Source organism: Papio anubis, chromosome 8, assembly GCF_008728515.1.
Source record: "Papio anubis isolate 15944 chromosome 8, Panubis1.0, whole genome shotgun sequence".
Classification (NCBI taxonomy): Eukaryota; Metazoa; Chordata; class Mammalia; order Primates; family Cercopithecidae; genus Papio; species Papio anubis.
The window spans coordinates 86,833,089-86,850,510 of NC_044983.1; the positions used below are offsets into that span (position 1 = coordinate 86,833,089).

Here is a 17,422-nt window from a genome sequence, read left to right on the forward strand (position 1 = left end):
TTCTTAATGTTTGTTTTTATTTTAGTGTGAACAAAACACGTTGCTCAATTCCCTATCCAATGGCAACTGCAATGGTGAGTTAGCTTTAAGGAAAAAGAAAATCTAAGTGTTTGACTTGAATATAGACCAGAGAATAAAATCTTCCCCTTCTCCTCATCTGCCTCCCTCCTCTGTTCTTCTTCCTCTTTTCTCCTAATTTTCCTCCTCCCTCTACTCTCCTCCTCCCTTCTACTGGCTTTAGCTTAAGCTTATGTTACCAAATAAGCACTAATACTTTTATTTGCAGAAAACAGATTTAGCCATTTGGCTCCATCTCCCTTCTCTACTCTTTCTTTCTCCCTCCTCCTCTCCTGTCTTCTCCCTCTCCCCTTCACTTCTACTCTTCTTTCTCTTCCTCCTCTGTCTTCCTTTTTCCTCCTTTTTTTCTATTTTCTCCATCTCCTCTTTCTCTCTTCATTCTTTTCTTCCTTTTTCTCTTCTTCCTCTTCCCTATTCTCTCTTCAATCTCCTCCTCTTTTCTTTCTTCTTCCCTCCTCTCTCCTTTTCCCTCTCTTTCTTCTTCCTCCTCTCCCACCTCTTTTCCTTTTCTCTCCTCTTTCCTCTCCTTCTTCTTTTCATTTACTTAAATGTTTGACCCACAAATTGAAATTCATGGCATTAGTGTAGTTTTAATATGGATGAGGATTTATCATGAAATATATCTTTGAATACATTTTGGATCTCCACCCAAAACAAACCAGCAATTTAAAGCTATTACATGTTCAGATTTACCTGCAAAATCAGGTGACAAGAACAAATATTTTGATGGTGGATGCTTATTAAATTACCAGGTCAATGTTCTCTGGAAGTTTAATTATCTTTCATTGCAAACTGATGAACTGATGTGACCGTTGTCTCAGTATAGAGAAAATTAAAAGATATACAAGAAAATATGGATGAGAAGTGTTGTGATATTATAACAAAATGATAACAAAAGAGTTGAAACAAATTTGTATATTTATCTTTTAATTTGATATTTACTAAGATTAAAGCCTCAGTGTAGTTAAATTATTCATAATTGTGACTTTTAGTTAATATAAAAGGTTTTACAAAAATCTCTTTTTTTTTGTATCATGCAATATTTGCTTAGCCAATTTCTTCTAAGTAGGTGGAAATAAAAGTGATTTTTATTGGAAGTCTTTGACAAATATCTAGTTGTATTACTTTTTATTTTGAATTTTTGGAAATAATTTCAGTTACAAATGTGTTAGATTTTTAAAAAGTGTTACTAATGGAATGACATCTATTACCTTAAACATGTGCTTCAAAATAACTATATTCTTTTTAGCATGGAGCTAAAGAAATAACATGATTTTTAAAAGAATGAAGTAGCATTACATTTTTCTGTTATTAGATCACAAGTTTGAAGAAATAGGTCGATGCTGAAAATTAAGGGTGAAAACTGGATTTTTTAACTTCTCTTTTTCTTAATAAGGGGAATTCAATTATGAATCCATTTTTTAAATTTACTTTAAATAATTTTTATTTTATTGTAGATTCAGGGGAGACATGTGCAGGTTTTTATTACGTTGGTATATTGATTAATACTAGGGTATGACTTCTAGTGAATCTATCACCCAAATAGTGAAAATAGTACCCAGTAGGTAGTTTTTCAACTTTCTCCTCATCTTCTATCCTCCCTACTTTTGGAGTTCCCAGTGTCTATTATTTCCATTTATATGTCCATGTGTACTTATTGCTTAACTTCCACTTATAAGTGAGAACATGTGGTATTTGGTTTTCTATTTCTGAATTAATTCACTTAAAATAATGACCTCCAGCTCCATCCGCGTTGCTGCAAAAGACATAATTTCATTCTTTTCTATGGCTGTGTAATATTCCATGGTGTATATATAGTACATTTTCTTTATCCTGTCCACTTAGGTTGATTCTATGACTTTTCTATTGTGAATAGTACTGTGATAAACATAAGACTGCAGGAGTGTTTGTTTGTTTGTTTTTGTTTTTGATAAAATGATTTCCTTTGGGTATATATCCAGTAGTGGGATTGCCAGGTTGAATGGTAGTTCTCTTTTTAGTTCTTTGAGAAATCTCCATACTGTTTTCCATGGCGGAGGGCAGGGTTTGAACTAATTTACATTCCCACCCACAGTGTGTAAGCATTTCCTTTTCTCCATATACTTACCAACATCTGTTAGTGTTTGACTTTCTAATAATAGCCTTTCTGACTGGTGTGAGATGGTATCTCATTTGATTTTGATTTGTATTTCTCTGATGATTAATGATGTTGAGCATTTTTTCATATGTTTGGTGGTTGCATGCATGTCTTCTTTTGAGAAGCATCTGTTCATGTCCTTTGCTCAGTTTTTAATGGGGTTATTTTCTCTTTCTCACTGGAGTTCAAATTCCTTATAGATTCTAAATATTAGTCCTTTGTTGGATGCATAGTTTGCCTATATCTTTTCCCATTCTCTAGGTTGCCTGTTTAATCTGTTGGTTGTTTCTTTTGCTGTGCAGAAGGCCTCTAGTTTAACTAAGCCCCATTTGTCTACTTTTGTTTTTGTTGCATTTGCTTTGAGATCATAGTCATAAATCTTTTGCTTACACCAATGTCCATAAGAGTTTTTCCTAGGTTTTCTTCTAGAATTTTTATAGTTTCACGTCTTACATTAGTCGTTAATCTATCTTGAGTTAATTTTTGTATATGGTGGAAGTAGGGGTCCAATTTCATTTGCCTGCATGTGGCTAGCCAGTTTTCCCAGAACCATTTTTGAATGAGGAGTCCTTTCTTCATCTTTAATATTTGTTGATATTGTTGAAGACCAATAGGTTATAGGTATGTGGATTTATTTCTGGATTCTCTATTCTGTTCCATTGATCTATGTATCTGTTTTTGTACCAGTACCTTGCTTTTTTGGTTACTATACCTTGTAGAATAGTTTGAAGTTGGATAATGTGAAGCTTCCAGCTTTGTTCTTTTTCCTTTAGGATTGCTTTGCCTATTTTAGCTCCATTTTGGTTCCATATGAAGTTTTGAATTATTTTTTCTATTTCTGTGAAAAATGATATAATGTATTAGGAATTGTATTGGATCTGTAGATTGTTTCAAGTGGTAGTAATTTTAATGACATGGGTTCTTCATTTCCATGACCATGGGACGTTTCTCCATTTGTTTGTGCCATCTGCAATTTCTTTCATCAGTGTTTTGTAGTTCTACTCCTAGAGGCCTTTCATGTCCTTGTTTAAATGTATTCCTAGGTTTTTGTTTTTGTTTTTGTTTTTGTTTTGTGTGGAAGTTGTAAATGGGATTGAGTTCTTGATTTGGTCTTTCAGCTTTGTTGGTGTACATAAATGCAACAGCTTTTGTGCATTAATTTTGTATCCTGAAACTTTACTGAATCATTCATTAGTTCCAGAAATCTTTTGGCGGAGTCTTTAGAGTTTTCTAGGTATAGAATTGTATCATTTGTAAAGATAGATAGTTTGACTTCTTCTTTTCCTATTTGGATATTTTTTATTTCTTTCTCATGCCTGATTTCTCTGGCTAGCACTTCTAGTACTTTGCTGAATAGGCATGGTGAGAGTGGGCATCCTTGTCTTGTTCCAGTTCTAAAGGGGAATACCATCAGTCTTTGCCCATTCAATAGACATAGACTGCTTTTATTATTTTGACATATTTTTCTTTGATACCTAATTTGTTGAGGGTTTGTGTCATGAGGGGATGTTGGATTTTATTGAATACTTTTTTTCTGAATTTATTAAGATAATCATATTGTTTTTGTTTTTAATTCTGTTTATGTGGTGAACCACATTTATTGATTTACAAATGTTGAACCATCCTTATGTCCCTGGAATAAAACCCACTTGATCACAATGAATTTTTGTTTCTGATGTGCTGCTGCATTCACTTTGCTACTATTTTGTTGAAAATTTTTGTGTCTTTGTTCATCAGGGATATTGGCCTTTAGTATTACTTTTTTATTGTGTCCTTACCAGATTTTGGCATCAGGATGACACTGGTTTCAAAGAATGAGTTAGAGAGGACTCTCTCTTCCTCAATTTTTTGGAATAGTTTCAATGAGCTTGGCACCAGTTCTTCATTGTGTGTCTGGTAGAATTCGCCTGTGAATCCATCTGGTTCTGGACTTCTTTTTGGTTGGTAGATTTTTTTTTTTTATTACTGAATAAATCTCATAATTATTTATTGGTCTGATTAGGATTTCAATGTCTTCCTGGTTCAATCTTGGGGGGTTGTATGTTTCCAGGAATTTATTTATTTCCTCTTTGTTTTCTAGTTTGTATGCACAGAGATGGTTACAGTAGTCTCTGAGGATCTTTTGGATTTCTGTGCTGTCAGTTGTGATGTCACCTTTACCATTTTTCATTGTGCTTATTTGAATCTTCTCTCTTTTTTTCTGTTGGTTTATTTAGCTAATATTCTATCAATTTTGTTTAGCCTTTCAAAGAACCATTGTTTCATTTCTCCTTGGTATTTTTTTGTCTCAATTTCATTTAGTTTTATTCTCATTTTTGTTATTTCTTTTCATCTGCTAGCTTTGGGTTTGATTTGTTCTTATTTGTATAGTTCCTTTGGATATGATATTAGGTTGTTAATTTGAGATCTTCCTATCTTCCTGATGTAGACACTTAATGCTATAAACTGTCCTCTTAACACTGTTTTTTGTTTGTTTGTTTGTTTTGTTTTTTTGCTGTATCTTTGAGGTTTTGGTATGTTGTATCTCTATACTGATTTGTTTCAAAAATACTTTTTATTTCTACCTCAATTTCATTGTTTATTCAAAAGTCATTCAGGAGCAAGTTGCTTAGTTTCCATGTACTTGTGTGATTTTGAAAATTCCTCTTAGTGTTGATTTATACTTTTATCCCACTGTATTCCAAAAAGATGCTTCATATGATTTGAATTTTTTTTGGAGTGTATTTAGATTTGCTTTATGATCAAGCATGTGGTCAATTTTACAGAATGTTCCATTTGCAGATGAGAAAAATGTATATTCTGTGCTTATTATGTGAAATGTTCTGTAGTTGTCTATTAGGTCTATCCAGTCAAGAATCCAATTTAAATCCAGAGTTCTTTTGTTAGTTTTCTGCCTCAGTGATCTTTCGAGTGCTGCCAGTGGGGTATTGAAGTCCCGCACTATTATAATTTGGCCACTGTCCCTTTTCTTAGGTCTAGTAGTATTCATTTTATAAATCTGGGTGCTTCAGTGCTTGATGCATATATATTTAGGGATAGTTAAATCTTCTTGTTGAATTGAAACCTTTAATCATTATATAAGGCCTTTCTTTGTCTTTCTTTCTTTTTTTTTTTTGCCATTGTTGGTTTGAAGTCTGTTTTATTTGATACAAGAACAGAAAATCTTGTTCTTTTATTTTCCAGTTGTGAGATAGATCTTTCTCCCCTCCCCTTACTTTGAGCCTGTGAGTGTCATTACACATAAAATGAGTCTATGGAGGAAGCAGATGGTTGGGTCTTTAAAAAAAAATCCATCTTGCCAAGCCATATCTTTTAAGTGGAGCATGTATGCCTTTTATATTCAAGGTTAATATTGATATGTGAGGTTTTGTTCCTGTCATAATGTTGTTACCTAGTTGCTTTGTAGTCTCAAATGTGTAATTGCTTTATAAAATTTGTGAACTTTGTACAAAATATGCTTTCATGGTAGCAAGTATTGTCCTTTCATTTTCACGTTTAGAACTCTTTCAAAGATTTCTTGTAGGGCTGGTCTGGTTGTCTTTAGCATTTCCTTATCTGAGAAAGACTATTTCTCCTTCTTTTATGAAGCTTGGTTTGAGAGAATATAAAATTCTTGGTTGGCCTTTTTTTTTTCTTCAAGAAGGTTAAAAATAGACCTCCAACCTCTTTTGACTTGTAATATTTCTGCTGAGACATCTACTGTTAGTGTAATGGGATTTCCTTTATAGGTAATTTAGCCCTTTTTTCTAGCTGTCTTTAAGTTTTTTTTTTTTCCTTCACGTTGGCCTTGGGCAGTCTGATGACTCTGCTTCAGTGATGTCTTCTACAGTATCTCACATGTGTTTTCTGAATTTCTTGTATCTGGATAATTACCTCACCTGCAAGATAAAAGACATTTCTCTGAATTATTTGCTAAAATATATTTTTCAAATTGCTTACTTTTCCTTCTCTCTCAGGAATGCCTATAAGTTACAGGTTTAGTTGTATTATATAATTTCAAATTTCTTAAAGACTTCGTTTGATTTTTAAAGTATCTTTTTCTTTATTTTTCTGTCAGGGTTAATTTGAAAGACTAGTCTTCAAGGTCTAAAATTATTTTTTCTAGTATATTATTAAAGCTTTCAAATGTGTTTTGAAATTCCTTTAGTGAGTTGTTTAATCCCAGGTGCTCTATTTGGCTTTTATAAAAATATAGCTATCTTTCAAACCCTTTCTTCTGGATCTCACTGAGTTTCTTTTGAATCCACATTTTGAATTCATTATCTGTCATTTTGGACTTTTCCTTTTGGTTAGAATCAATTGCTAGAAAGCTAGTTTGATCCTTTGGAGATTTCAAGACACTCTGTCTTTTTGTACTGCAGTAGTTCTTTCACTGATTCCTTCTCATCTGAAGGAACTGTTGCTTATTTTTGAGTTTTATATAGTTTAGATGGGACTTTTACATTTTTCATTTTTTTTTCCCTTGAGGGTGTACTGCAGTGTATGTTTTTTACAATCCTTTGTCTTCATTTCTGGGTGCTTTCAGGGCAAGGTTCTGCATGAGTTCCTTGTTTGTGGACAGCTTCTGTGCACTGGCTTTCTCAGATGCTGCCTGTTGTAGTGGTATACTGAATGTAAGAGCCAAAACAGTATCTTCTGCAGGGCTGAGGGTACAGAGGTCTCAGGTAGCTTTTCTCCTGCACTAGCACTATGTCCTTCTGGCAGCAGGTTTTTATTTTGTGGGGCAGTTCAGAGCTGGCTCACTCTCCAGGAGGCTGAGGAGTGGAAGCACTCATTTTCATGGGAGGATGGCAAGGGGAGATAATGTTGGGCTATGAGTAGATCTCCAAGGAAGGGGCAGTGGGGTGAGCACCAGATTCTAATGCTGGGCTGGCAGGAATGCAATTTACCTCCCTATTGCACCCCTGCCTCAGGGCTCATGACCTTCAGTTTATATAGACTTTGTCCTTTGGCTCATGGCTGCAAAGTGGCTGCAGATTGTGGATAAAGCCCTCTGTCCACTGCCACTAAAACCAACTCAGGGCAGAGCCACCTTCCCCAGTCCAGAGCAGACAACTCTGTAGGTTATGTCCTCCATTACAGGGCTGTTGCTGTTCTGTATAGGAAGGAGAAATTGGTCCCTGCTCATTGTGCAATCCCAAGCAGGGTGGATTCACTTTCAATGGTGGTGGAGCTGCCATGAGAAGCACTTTCTCCAAGTGCTTTCCTTCACACATACCAGCCGCCAGCAGGGAGAACCTCTCCTGGGTCTGCAATAGTGGATGAGGGGAGTGGGAGATGATCACCTCTCCATGTCTGTTCCTGGCTGCTGGTGTTGCCCCCCTTCAGTGATTGGTACCACATCTATGCTTCCTTTGTCCCAAGGGGGGCTTTGGTGAGCTGAGTGCCCACCCATAGAAGTGGCTGAAGGTTAGATCTCCAGGGGTCTGAAAGCTCCCCTGGGACCCACTGGTCCTCTGCACCTGCCAAAGTCAGAGTGGGTTGTAGAAGATGTTTGTGGGCAATCTGGCGGTACAGCGACTCAATGACACAGAATCTTCTGGCAGGGCAGAAGTCCACCATGGGTGCACAATTAGTATGGTGCCATCTTAGCTTAGATCTGAGGAGAGTGAGGGCACACATGTTTGAGCTGGTCACCTGGTTCTTTGACCCTGAGAAGTTCTCAAGTTGCCACCAACAGCATTACACAGTCACAAGAGCAGAAGGACTCCCTAAGAGTTTGGTAGTCTGCAGATTGTCACAGGGGTGAGGGGAACAGAGAAGCACCCCCACTTATATTTTCTGTGGAACTCTGAGTTCCTCGGCTGCCAATCTCTCGGATTTTGCATGCAACTCTGCTTCTTCTATTGGGATTTCTGACAGGTCCTGGCTCTCTTCCCTCAATATTCCATTCAGAACACACCCATTCACCAACAACTTTGACCTAGTTTTTGAAGAGAACTGGTATCTGATGTCCCTAGTCAGCCATCTTGAAAAAAATGAATTACGAATATTTTTAGAAAGCAAGAATGGCATGGTTACTGCCTTATTTCTCAAGTCTTAACTATTTTTCTTTTCCCATTGACTGTCTCTTTCATTTAACATTATTTCCCAAAGAATTTGGTATTTGTTTCTATTATGGCTTTATCACTAGGCACAAAAACTTAATAGATGGTCAATTAATGAATAAATGGAAAAAAGAGAGCAAATAAGGGAGGGAGAGCAGGAAAAATGAAGGCAGAATCACTGAAGTCCAAATCATTACCTAAATACTTGTTAGGATTATATAGGGTCATATGGTATATAAAATTAGCATCACTCCTTGGTAAGAGAGAAAAAGAAACAAGAAAGAAATGAAATATATAATTATATTATAATGTATAATGATATATTTATATAAATAATATATATTATATATAATATAAAGTATATATAAATAGGCTGAGGAAGGAGAATGGCGTGAACTCGGGAGGTGGAGCTTGCAGTGAGCCAAGATCACGCCACTGCACTCCAGCCTGGGTGACAGAGCGAGACTCCGTCTCAAAAAAAAAAAATCAAATCTTAGAAATGAATTTAAATAAAAATATATAGACCTACACAGGATGAAGGTGTATAACTTTATTATGAGACATTAAAAATACCTGTAGCAAGTAAATATTCATAAATAAATGGAGGGAAACACAATGCCCATTGATTAGAATACTTGATATCAAAAAGCATAATTTCTAAAACTGATTTATAAATTTAGATTTAATATCAAGTAAAGTTTCAATAGAATATTTTAATGGCTTTTTACAAGCTTATTTACATTTTTAAATAAAAATGCAAATGGCCAAGAATAGTTAAGACACTTGAAGAATATGAACAGATGAAGGGTATGTCCTCTTAGCATTGAGATGTTTTATAAAGCTCTAATAATCATTGCAGTGTAGTATTGGATCAGAAATAAATAGGTCAATATGACAGAGTAGAGAGCTCAGAGGGGGAAAAGTCCTCACATGTATTGCTGTTTTATTTATGACAAAAATGGCACTATAGAGCAATGGGAAAGGACGGTCTTATTGATAAATAATGCAGAGACAATTATGTATCTATATGAATGAAATTAGGCCCCTAATCCACACCATACCACACATATGTATGAGGTAGATCAATCTGAATATAGTAGACAAAATGTAAACTTAGAAGAGCACATAGGAAAATATCTTAAAAGAACTTGGAATAAGTAAATTATCTTAAAACAAGAAATATAAAGCATTAAGCATAAAGAAAATGATTATTAAACTTCACTATATTATTTTTAAGAACTTTTGTTTACCAGAAGGCACTATATAAAACATGAAAAAATAAGTCAGAGTGGAAGAAGATAGATGTAACTTATAAAATTCAGAAAGGACTGCTTTCTACTACAAATCGATGAGTAAAAAAAGGCAGACAACTCAATAGAAAAATGAGCAAAAGACATGAACAGGCATTTCACAAAAAGGGACATTGTTTTAAGTTACCAAAATACATACATATGAAATATGCTTGACTTCACCATTATTATTCACAGCTATTATTTGGGAAATGCAAATTAAATAACACTATATGTATGATATTGGTCAAAATAGAAAAATCTGACAATACCAAGGATTGGTGAGGATACAGGGCAACAAGAAGTCTCCTACAATATTGGTGGTAGTATAAACTCTTACAAGTTGAGTATCACTCATCTGAAATATTTATGACTGAATGTGTTTTAGGTTTTGAATTTCTCTGGATTTTGGAATACTTACTTATGCATTATAAGGTATCTTGGGAATGGACACAACTCCAAACACAAAATTAATTTATGTTTTATGTACACCCTATACACATAGTCTGAAGGTAATTTTATACAATATTTTAAATAATTTTGTGCATAAAACAAAGTTTGTGTGCATTTAACCATAAGAAAGCAAATGATGTGGACAATCCATCTCCAGTTGTTTGGCATTACCATCACTCCTGACTGAATTTATATGCTACCAATAAGCAATCATTTTCTTACATTTATCCACATGTAAGTACTGAACAGTAACAATTATGACATGCCATTAAGATAGTAAAATGATGTCTTCAAGGTAACTTATGATGTCATGTTGACATTGAGAAAGTTTGGATTTTGGAGCATTTCGGATTTTGCATTTTCAGATTACCATCTGTGCATCCACCTTGGAAAACGGTTTGGCAATGTCTTATAAAGTTGAAGATACACATATCCTGTGATCAGCAATTCTGCTCTTAGTTGTACACCCTGAAGAAATGATAACTTATGTGCAGCAAAGTATACAAACAAGAATATTCATGATAATATTGTTTGTAACTATCCAAACATGGAAATAACTCAGGTGACCAACTAAAGCAGCAGGTTCATATAAATTGTGACATATCTATACAATTGAGTTTTTACTTAATATATTTGTTATATGTTATACTCACATAATGAAAATTATATACATCTTATAAACAATGTTGGGGAAAAAAGCAAGACAAATGAAAACATATTGTAAGGTTCTAATTTCATTCGTATAAACTTAGATGAATAAAAAGCTGAATTATATTAGTTTTTGCACTTCTAAACACAATTTAGAAAAGAATATCTTAATATTTGTATCTGGAAGAGTATACAAGATTTTTCATAAAATTGTTTATTAATCCCCCAAAACTGGAAATAAGCAAAACATCCATTACCAGTACAATGGACAATCAATATATAGAGTGTTTTTGTAAGAAGATAAAATACATATTAAAATATCAATTGAATTACAGCATATAATACGTTGTAAATCAATATACAACATAATAAAATAGAATATAAATATATGAATGAACTGCATGGACCCACATTAACATGGATGCATCTCAGATGTCAGCTTTTCTGGTCTTTTCTAGTTTATTGTGGCAAATTTACTTTTACCTGCCTTGTGTGCTCGGAGAACACTTATGTAAGACTAGAATAATACTTATTTAACTTGAGTGCCTTACTCTCTGAACTGAAAAATTTTTAGAGGAGTTTCTTACTTCTGCATCCTGACCAGGCCCACTTTGCACAGAACAGTAGCTGATGGGCATGATCACCTTTGCTGGGTCCTCGTGAAACTCTTTGGTACCCAGTGGCCCTTTGATATTTGTCAGACATAGTTGATCAGAACACTTCTTCTGACATCCTCCTTCTCTCCCCTACAAAGTTTCCTCGGTCCTCTTATCTCTCTCTCTTGTTCAAGTAGTGCCCTGCTCTACTCCCCTATGCTTTAAATGCTGAGGTTATGTGTACTGTGCTTACTTTTTATTTCGCATCTTAATTTAATCCCTAAAACCTATAACTTGGTTTCATTACCTTTCATTTTCACTTCTGTGACTCTGATTCTGTCCTTAATTATGTTCGAAATGAATTAGTATTATTTTCATATTGTTTTTTATCTTCTGCTATGAGATAGCCTTTGTTGTATTCTATAGATAGAAAATACCCAGTATGTATGCACATACCAGATAGAATAATAGATCAGGGCATTTTTTTCCTATGAGCCAAAGTAGCCTCAGAACCCTCTCAACATGTTATTGTAAGAAGCTACTACAAATGGAATTGACATGCAGCTAAGATCTAATTGCCATTCCAGCTTTATTTCATTCTGTGATGTAATGACAGATTAATGTTAAATCACCTCTACTTTAAAAAATCCCTCCTGTTCTTAATAAATTATAATGGTTTCCTTCTGAGGATCAAGTACCTACTCCCTAGTGTGGCACCTGAAAGCTTCCTTATCCTTCCAAATTGCTTTCCTTCTCACCACACATTGTACAAGTTCTCCATCCCAGCCAGACAAATCCATTTATGGCTCCAACATCTAACTTAATCATCTCTGGGTCTAAGCCTTTATTTGGATTCTCATAACTAGAACCATCTCCCTTTTCTTCCAATCCAAATGTTATACGGTTTCTGAGGTTTAATAGGGAAGTAAAATATATTGAAGGGACACACTTCCTTTCAATCTTGTTAGGGAGAAAAAAGTCAACTAGATCCATATAGAAGAATACTCAGTCAGGTGCAGACTGGAATTCAGTATCTTCACCTATAAAGTGGAATTCAATAGTAATAGTGAAACACAGAAATTACCACGTGCTTTAATCCATCACATATTACCTATATGGTTATAGAGTCATTTTCCTCCTAACTAGATTTTAAGGTAAATAATGCATTTTTAATTTCTATTGTATTATCCTTCATTGTCCAATGAACAAAATATTTGTATAGCAATTCACAGGGCATTATTCTCAATAACTAAAATAGGTAATAGGCAAATGCTCTACTCTTCATTTTAAAATAATTAAAATAATTACCAGAACACTCTTCATTTTACTGATGACGTTGAGGCCCATAGGGGAGATGTAACTTGCTCTGGATCATGCAGCTAGTTAGGGGTAGAGGCAGGACTTAAGTCCCCGTTGAAAGTAGGCTATATACATGAAAGGGTACTTAAAATTGAGATTCAAGAAGATTGGTCTAAATGCAGCCTGCATGGAGGGAAGCAAGAATGACAGGGCGATAATAATCTAGAGAAGAGGAGTGAAGTTTCTATCTTCCCCTTCTTTGGTCACCAGGTTGTGAAAATGGAGACGAAGGACTCAAAAGGGATTTCAGCAGTGTAATGAACAGCAGCTGGAACTGTTTGGGAGTTGAAGTAAGGGAGAAAACGATACAAATGATGATTCTGAAACTTTGAAATTCTCAAACTGGGAATAATAGTGAGGCCAGGAGAACAGCTAAAAGGAAAAGTGAGTTTAGGTGGGACAATGGTAAACTTAAGCTAAGTGAGGTCATCCAGGAGACATCAAGTGGGTTTTGGGGACTACAGAATAGATCTAGAAGTGATTAAAGGAAGAAAAGATGTAAACTGAGTACGGGAATGGGCAAGAAGGAAGAGAATTAAAAATAGCCCTCCCCAGCCGGGCGCGGTGGCTCAAGCCTGTAATCCCAGCACTTTGGGAGGCCGAGACGGGCGGATCACGAGGTCAGGAGATCGAGACCATCCTGGTTAACACGGTGAAACCCCGTCTCTACTAAAAAATACAAAAAAAACCTAGCCGGGCGAGGTGGCGGGCGCCTGTAGTCCCAGCTACTCGAGAGGCTGAGGCAGGAGAATGGCGTAAACCCGGCAGGCGGAGCTTGCAGTGAGCTGAGATCCGGCCATTGCACTCCAGGCTGGGGGAAAAAGCCCGACCCCCCCCCCAAAAAAAAAAAAAAAAAAAAAAATTGCCCTCCCCGCTAAAAATCGTTTGAGAAGGAAAAGATTTGTAGTTGAGCACATGATAGAATATTCAAAATATATGAAGCAGGGTTACATCAAGTATGAAATGGAAATCATGCTATTTCTCTTAGTAAAAATAAAAATTTCTCAATTTACAGAGAAATCTTCCATTACCACTTTTAGCAGTTTGAGTCTCCAAACACTTCAGTCAGTTTATGTCAATACCAAGATGCACTCTGTTGAGGTCTTTCTTAGCATTATGACTTGCTGGGTCTACCTCCACTGCCTAGTCATCTACTTAACTTCCAATCATTATCAAGTCTCAGCTCACAGATCACATTCTTCCATTCATTCCTGCAATAATTCATGTTCTTGTTCACTCAGTTAATCTGTATTGTATGTATTGAACATCTAATAAATCCTGGGCACAACAATGAGTGCTGGATATTCAAGGATGAAGAAAGTAGACACGAACTCTGCCATCATAGACCTTGAAATCTAAACAAGTTCCCATCCTTATTACTCATTTCTCAAATAAGCAGTGCAGGTATGTTAGTTTCCTATTGCTGCTGTAATAAATTGCCATGAATGCAGTGGCTTAAAACAGCACAAATTTCTTATTTTACAGTTCTAGATGACAGAAGTCACTGAAATGAGTCTGGAGATAAAATCAAGTTTGGGCAGGGCTGCATTCCTAGAGGGTCTAGAGGAGAATTCATTTCCTTGCCCTTTCCAACTTTCAGAGGCCATCTGTATTCCTTGGGTCATGGCCCTGTCCTCCTTTTGCAAGCCGCCAGTGTGACATCATCAAATCTCTCCTCTCTCATCTTCAAATATCAGAAGAGATGTGGTCTCTTCTGTCACTACATCTTCTCTGACCTCGAACCTCCTGTCTCCTTGTATGACACTGGGCCTACCTGAGAAATCTAGGATAACCTGCCCATCTCAACATCCTTAAATTAATCAAATCTACAAAGTCCCTTTTGCCATGTAAGGCAACATATTCACAGTTTCTGGAGAGTCAAATGTGTGCATTTTTAAGAGGCATTATTCTGTCCACCACACAAGGTCTCCTTCACCTCCATAGCATTTTCTGCACATCTCTAGCCCTCTTCACACTTTAAATTACTAGTTCAACTGACTAGTTTCCCAACCTGATTGTGAATCTGTTGAGGGCAGTGATCACTGTCTTCCTTGTTCATCATTGTACTTACATTTTCTAGGACAGTGCTTAGAGTAGACACTCAATACATCTATATTAGCTGACTGCTGGGAGAAAGGAAGGAAGGAAAGAAATGTTCAATAATATGTGCACATGTTTTCCAAAGGGAATGTTGTGGTTTGTCTTAAATATTTCTTAACTTCTTATTTTCTTGAGAAATTTGAGATGTAAATCTGCTTTTCAATAGTTAATTGATATCAACAGAAAATACTTTCTTTTAAAAAATTATGAGTTACTCATGGGCTGTCAAGAATCTTTTTTTTTTTTTTTTTTTTTTTTGTATTTTTTTAGTAGAGACGGGGTTTCACCGTGTTAGCCAGGATGGTCTCGAACTCCTGACCTCGTGATCCGCCCGTCTCGGCCTCCCAAAGTGCTGGGATTACAGGCTTGAGCCACCGCGCCCGGCCAAGAATCTTTTGAAGTATATAAAAAGCACTTTTAAATTATGCAACTATGAATATTTTTTAATTAAAGAAGTTAATGAATATTCCACAGGAGAGAGCTGACTTCCACAGTCTGGAGTTAATTGCCCACCCACACCTGATGGTTAATTTCTTTCTGAAATGTTGTTTTTGTGTAGATAAAGCCCATCATTTACCCCATTCCACATGAGAATAGATTAGTTGTCTCCTTTGCACATGCTCCAAGCTTACCTCATTTTGCTTAAGGCAGGATATTAGCTGTGCATTCACTTTACTCTTTTCTAGGATTATGTGATTTTTATTGCTCTGGTTGATTTACTTAGAAGTTTAGAACACAAGGTTATAGCCATACAATTAGTGCAACGGCAGAACTGAAAGGATACTGTGTAAAAGAAAACTTCACTTACTTTTGGAAAAATGTTAGAAATGTCCATTGTATTTAAATTTTCATTCGAGTGAATTGGTAACTTTACCATTAAGACTGTTTTTTCATTTAGAAGAAAATCATGAATTGCATCTCTTAAAATAGCTTACTTAAATTATTAACCACAAATACAAGGCATGAGCCTGTTGCTTTGCTTTATTTTTATTTTTGGATGGCCTGAAAATATACACATATTTCAATTAAAGGAATAGCACAGAAGGAGGTTGGATTAAAAAAAAAAAGATGAAGCAAACAATGGCATGAACACACTCTCAGACAATGGAAGGGACATTTTAAAATCACTATTGATAAAGCCCCAAACACTTTCAGAGTTAATAATCTATCATCATGTACATTATGAGATAATTACAAGAAAATAAATAAAATTGCAAGTACAATTTAGAAGTGAAATATAGTAGGATAGAAAAGGAAAAAAAACTTGTTTAAGAATTTTCAATACCATTTTATCACGATTTTCTCATCAATTAAATGCAGTTATCAATCTCTCTAAGTAACATATACACAGATTGTTTTTCACTGTAATATTTTTTAAGTTCAGAATGACAAATAAGTTTTTGATCAGCTAGTAGTGGCTTCCTGAAGCACTGATTGATAGAAATTGTAAGGTCTTGTTTGACCTCAGTGGAAAAAAATACCAAATTCATTAGCTATGTTTGCCGTGGCTGTGGATAGGGAGGATTGAATTCATGTCAGACAGTTATACATAATAACTGCTAATATTCTTTCAGATTACAGTTTCTTTCTAGTAAGCCTGTCTTTTTTTGCGGGGCGGTGGGGGAGGTGGACAGAGTGTCACTCTGTCTCCCAGACTGGAGTGCAGTGGCGCTATCTCGGCTCACTGCAAGCTCCGCCCCCCGGGTTCACGCCATGCTCCTGCCTCAGCCTCCGGAGTAACTGGGACTGCAGGCACACACCACCACACCCGGCTAATTTTTTGTATTTTCAGTAGAGACGGGGTTTCACCATGTTAGCCAGGATGGTCTTGATCTTCTGACTTTGTGATCCACCTGCCTCGGCCTCCCAAAGTGCTGGAATTACAGACGTGAGCCACTGCGCCCAGCTGCAAGCCTGTCTTATAGACATTAGTATTATGTTTGGTAGTAAATAGATAATAAGGCTTAAATATCTTAGAAAAATTCTTAATCTATTAATTCTTATTATTTAAGTTAAATATGAATGCTAATTTTTTCTATGGAAATTTTTGAACAAATAACTTTAGATTGCAGATTATTTTGAAATATGTATTATTTTATAAAACAGGAATCATTTGGTAAGAACAAGACTGTATAAATGGATTAAAAAAGGACAAAATTTGATATCAATTTGTGTCATTGTTATTTTATTGTCAAATATGTCAGTGGTTTAAGTCTTTCATTTAATCAAAGCCATTGGATTTTTAAAACTTACTGATGATTTTCTTTATATTTAATAAGAATACCCACCTTTAAGCAATGATATGCTGGTGAATAGCAAATGATTCTTGGAGTGGGGATATAAGGTCAGATGGTGGAGAAGTTCTGATATGTAGCATTTGCCAATTTCCATGGTGTAAATATTTCTACTATCACTGATTTTAAGCTACCAACATGCTGTGATTAAGCATGGAAGATATATACACGACTGACTTTCACGAACTGGCATCATCTGGCCCAACTCATTACTGACTTTAAAGAAACCATATAAATTTTATTTTCTAAAAAAAAGTTTGAAAAAGTCAACATAAGAAATCTTCACATATTAAGCTCCAATATACATTGTAAACATGATTAGTCTTACTAATTTTTAAATCTTACTTTGTAAGAAAACATCTAACTTCATTATATATATTTTACCTATGTATATTATATAATTATTTAAGGTTTTCTCATA

At 35.4% G+C, this 17,422-nt stretch overlaps 1 protein-coding gene across 4 annotated transcripts in view; it reads left to right on the forward strand.

The window, feature by feature from the left end:
• The window catches only part of SLC26A7 (solute carrier family 26 member 7), a 150,609-nt gene that overhangs the window by 122,594 nt on the left and 10,593 nt on the right, over window positions 1-17,422 (forward strand). For all 4 annotated transcript variants that reach the window (XM_017962164.3, XM_031669668.1, XM_031669666.1 and 1 more), the window contains one exon: window positions 26-74. In XM_017962164.3, the coding sequence (XP_017817653.2) occupies window positions 26-74 (49 nt within the window). The remainder of the gene's footprint in view (window positions 1-25; window positions 75-17,422) is intronic.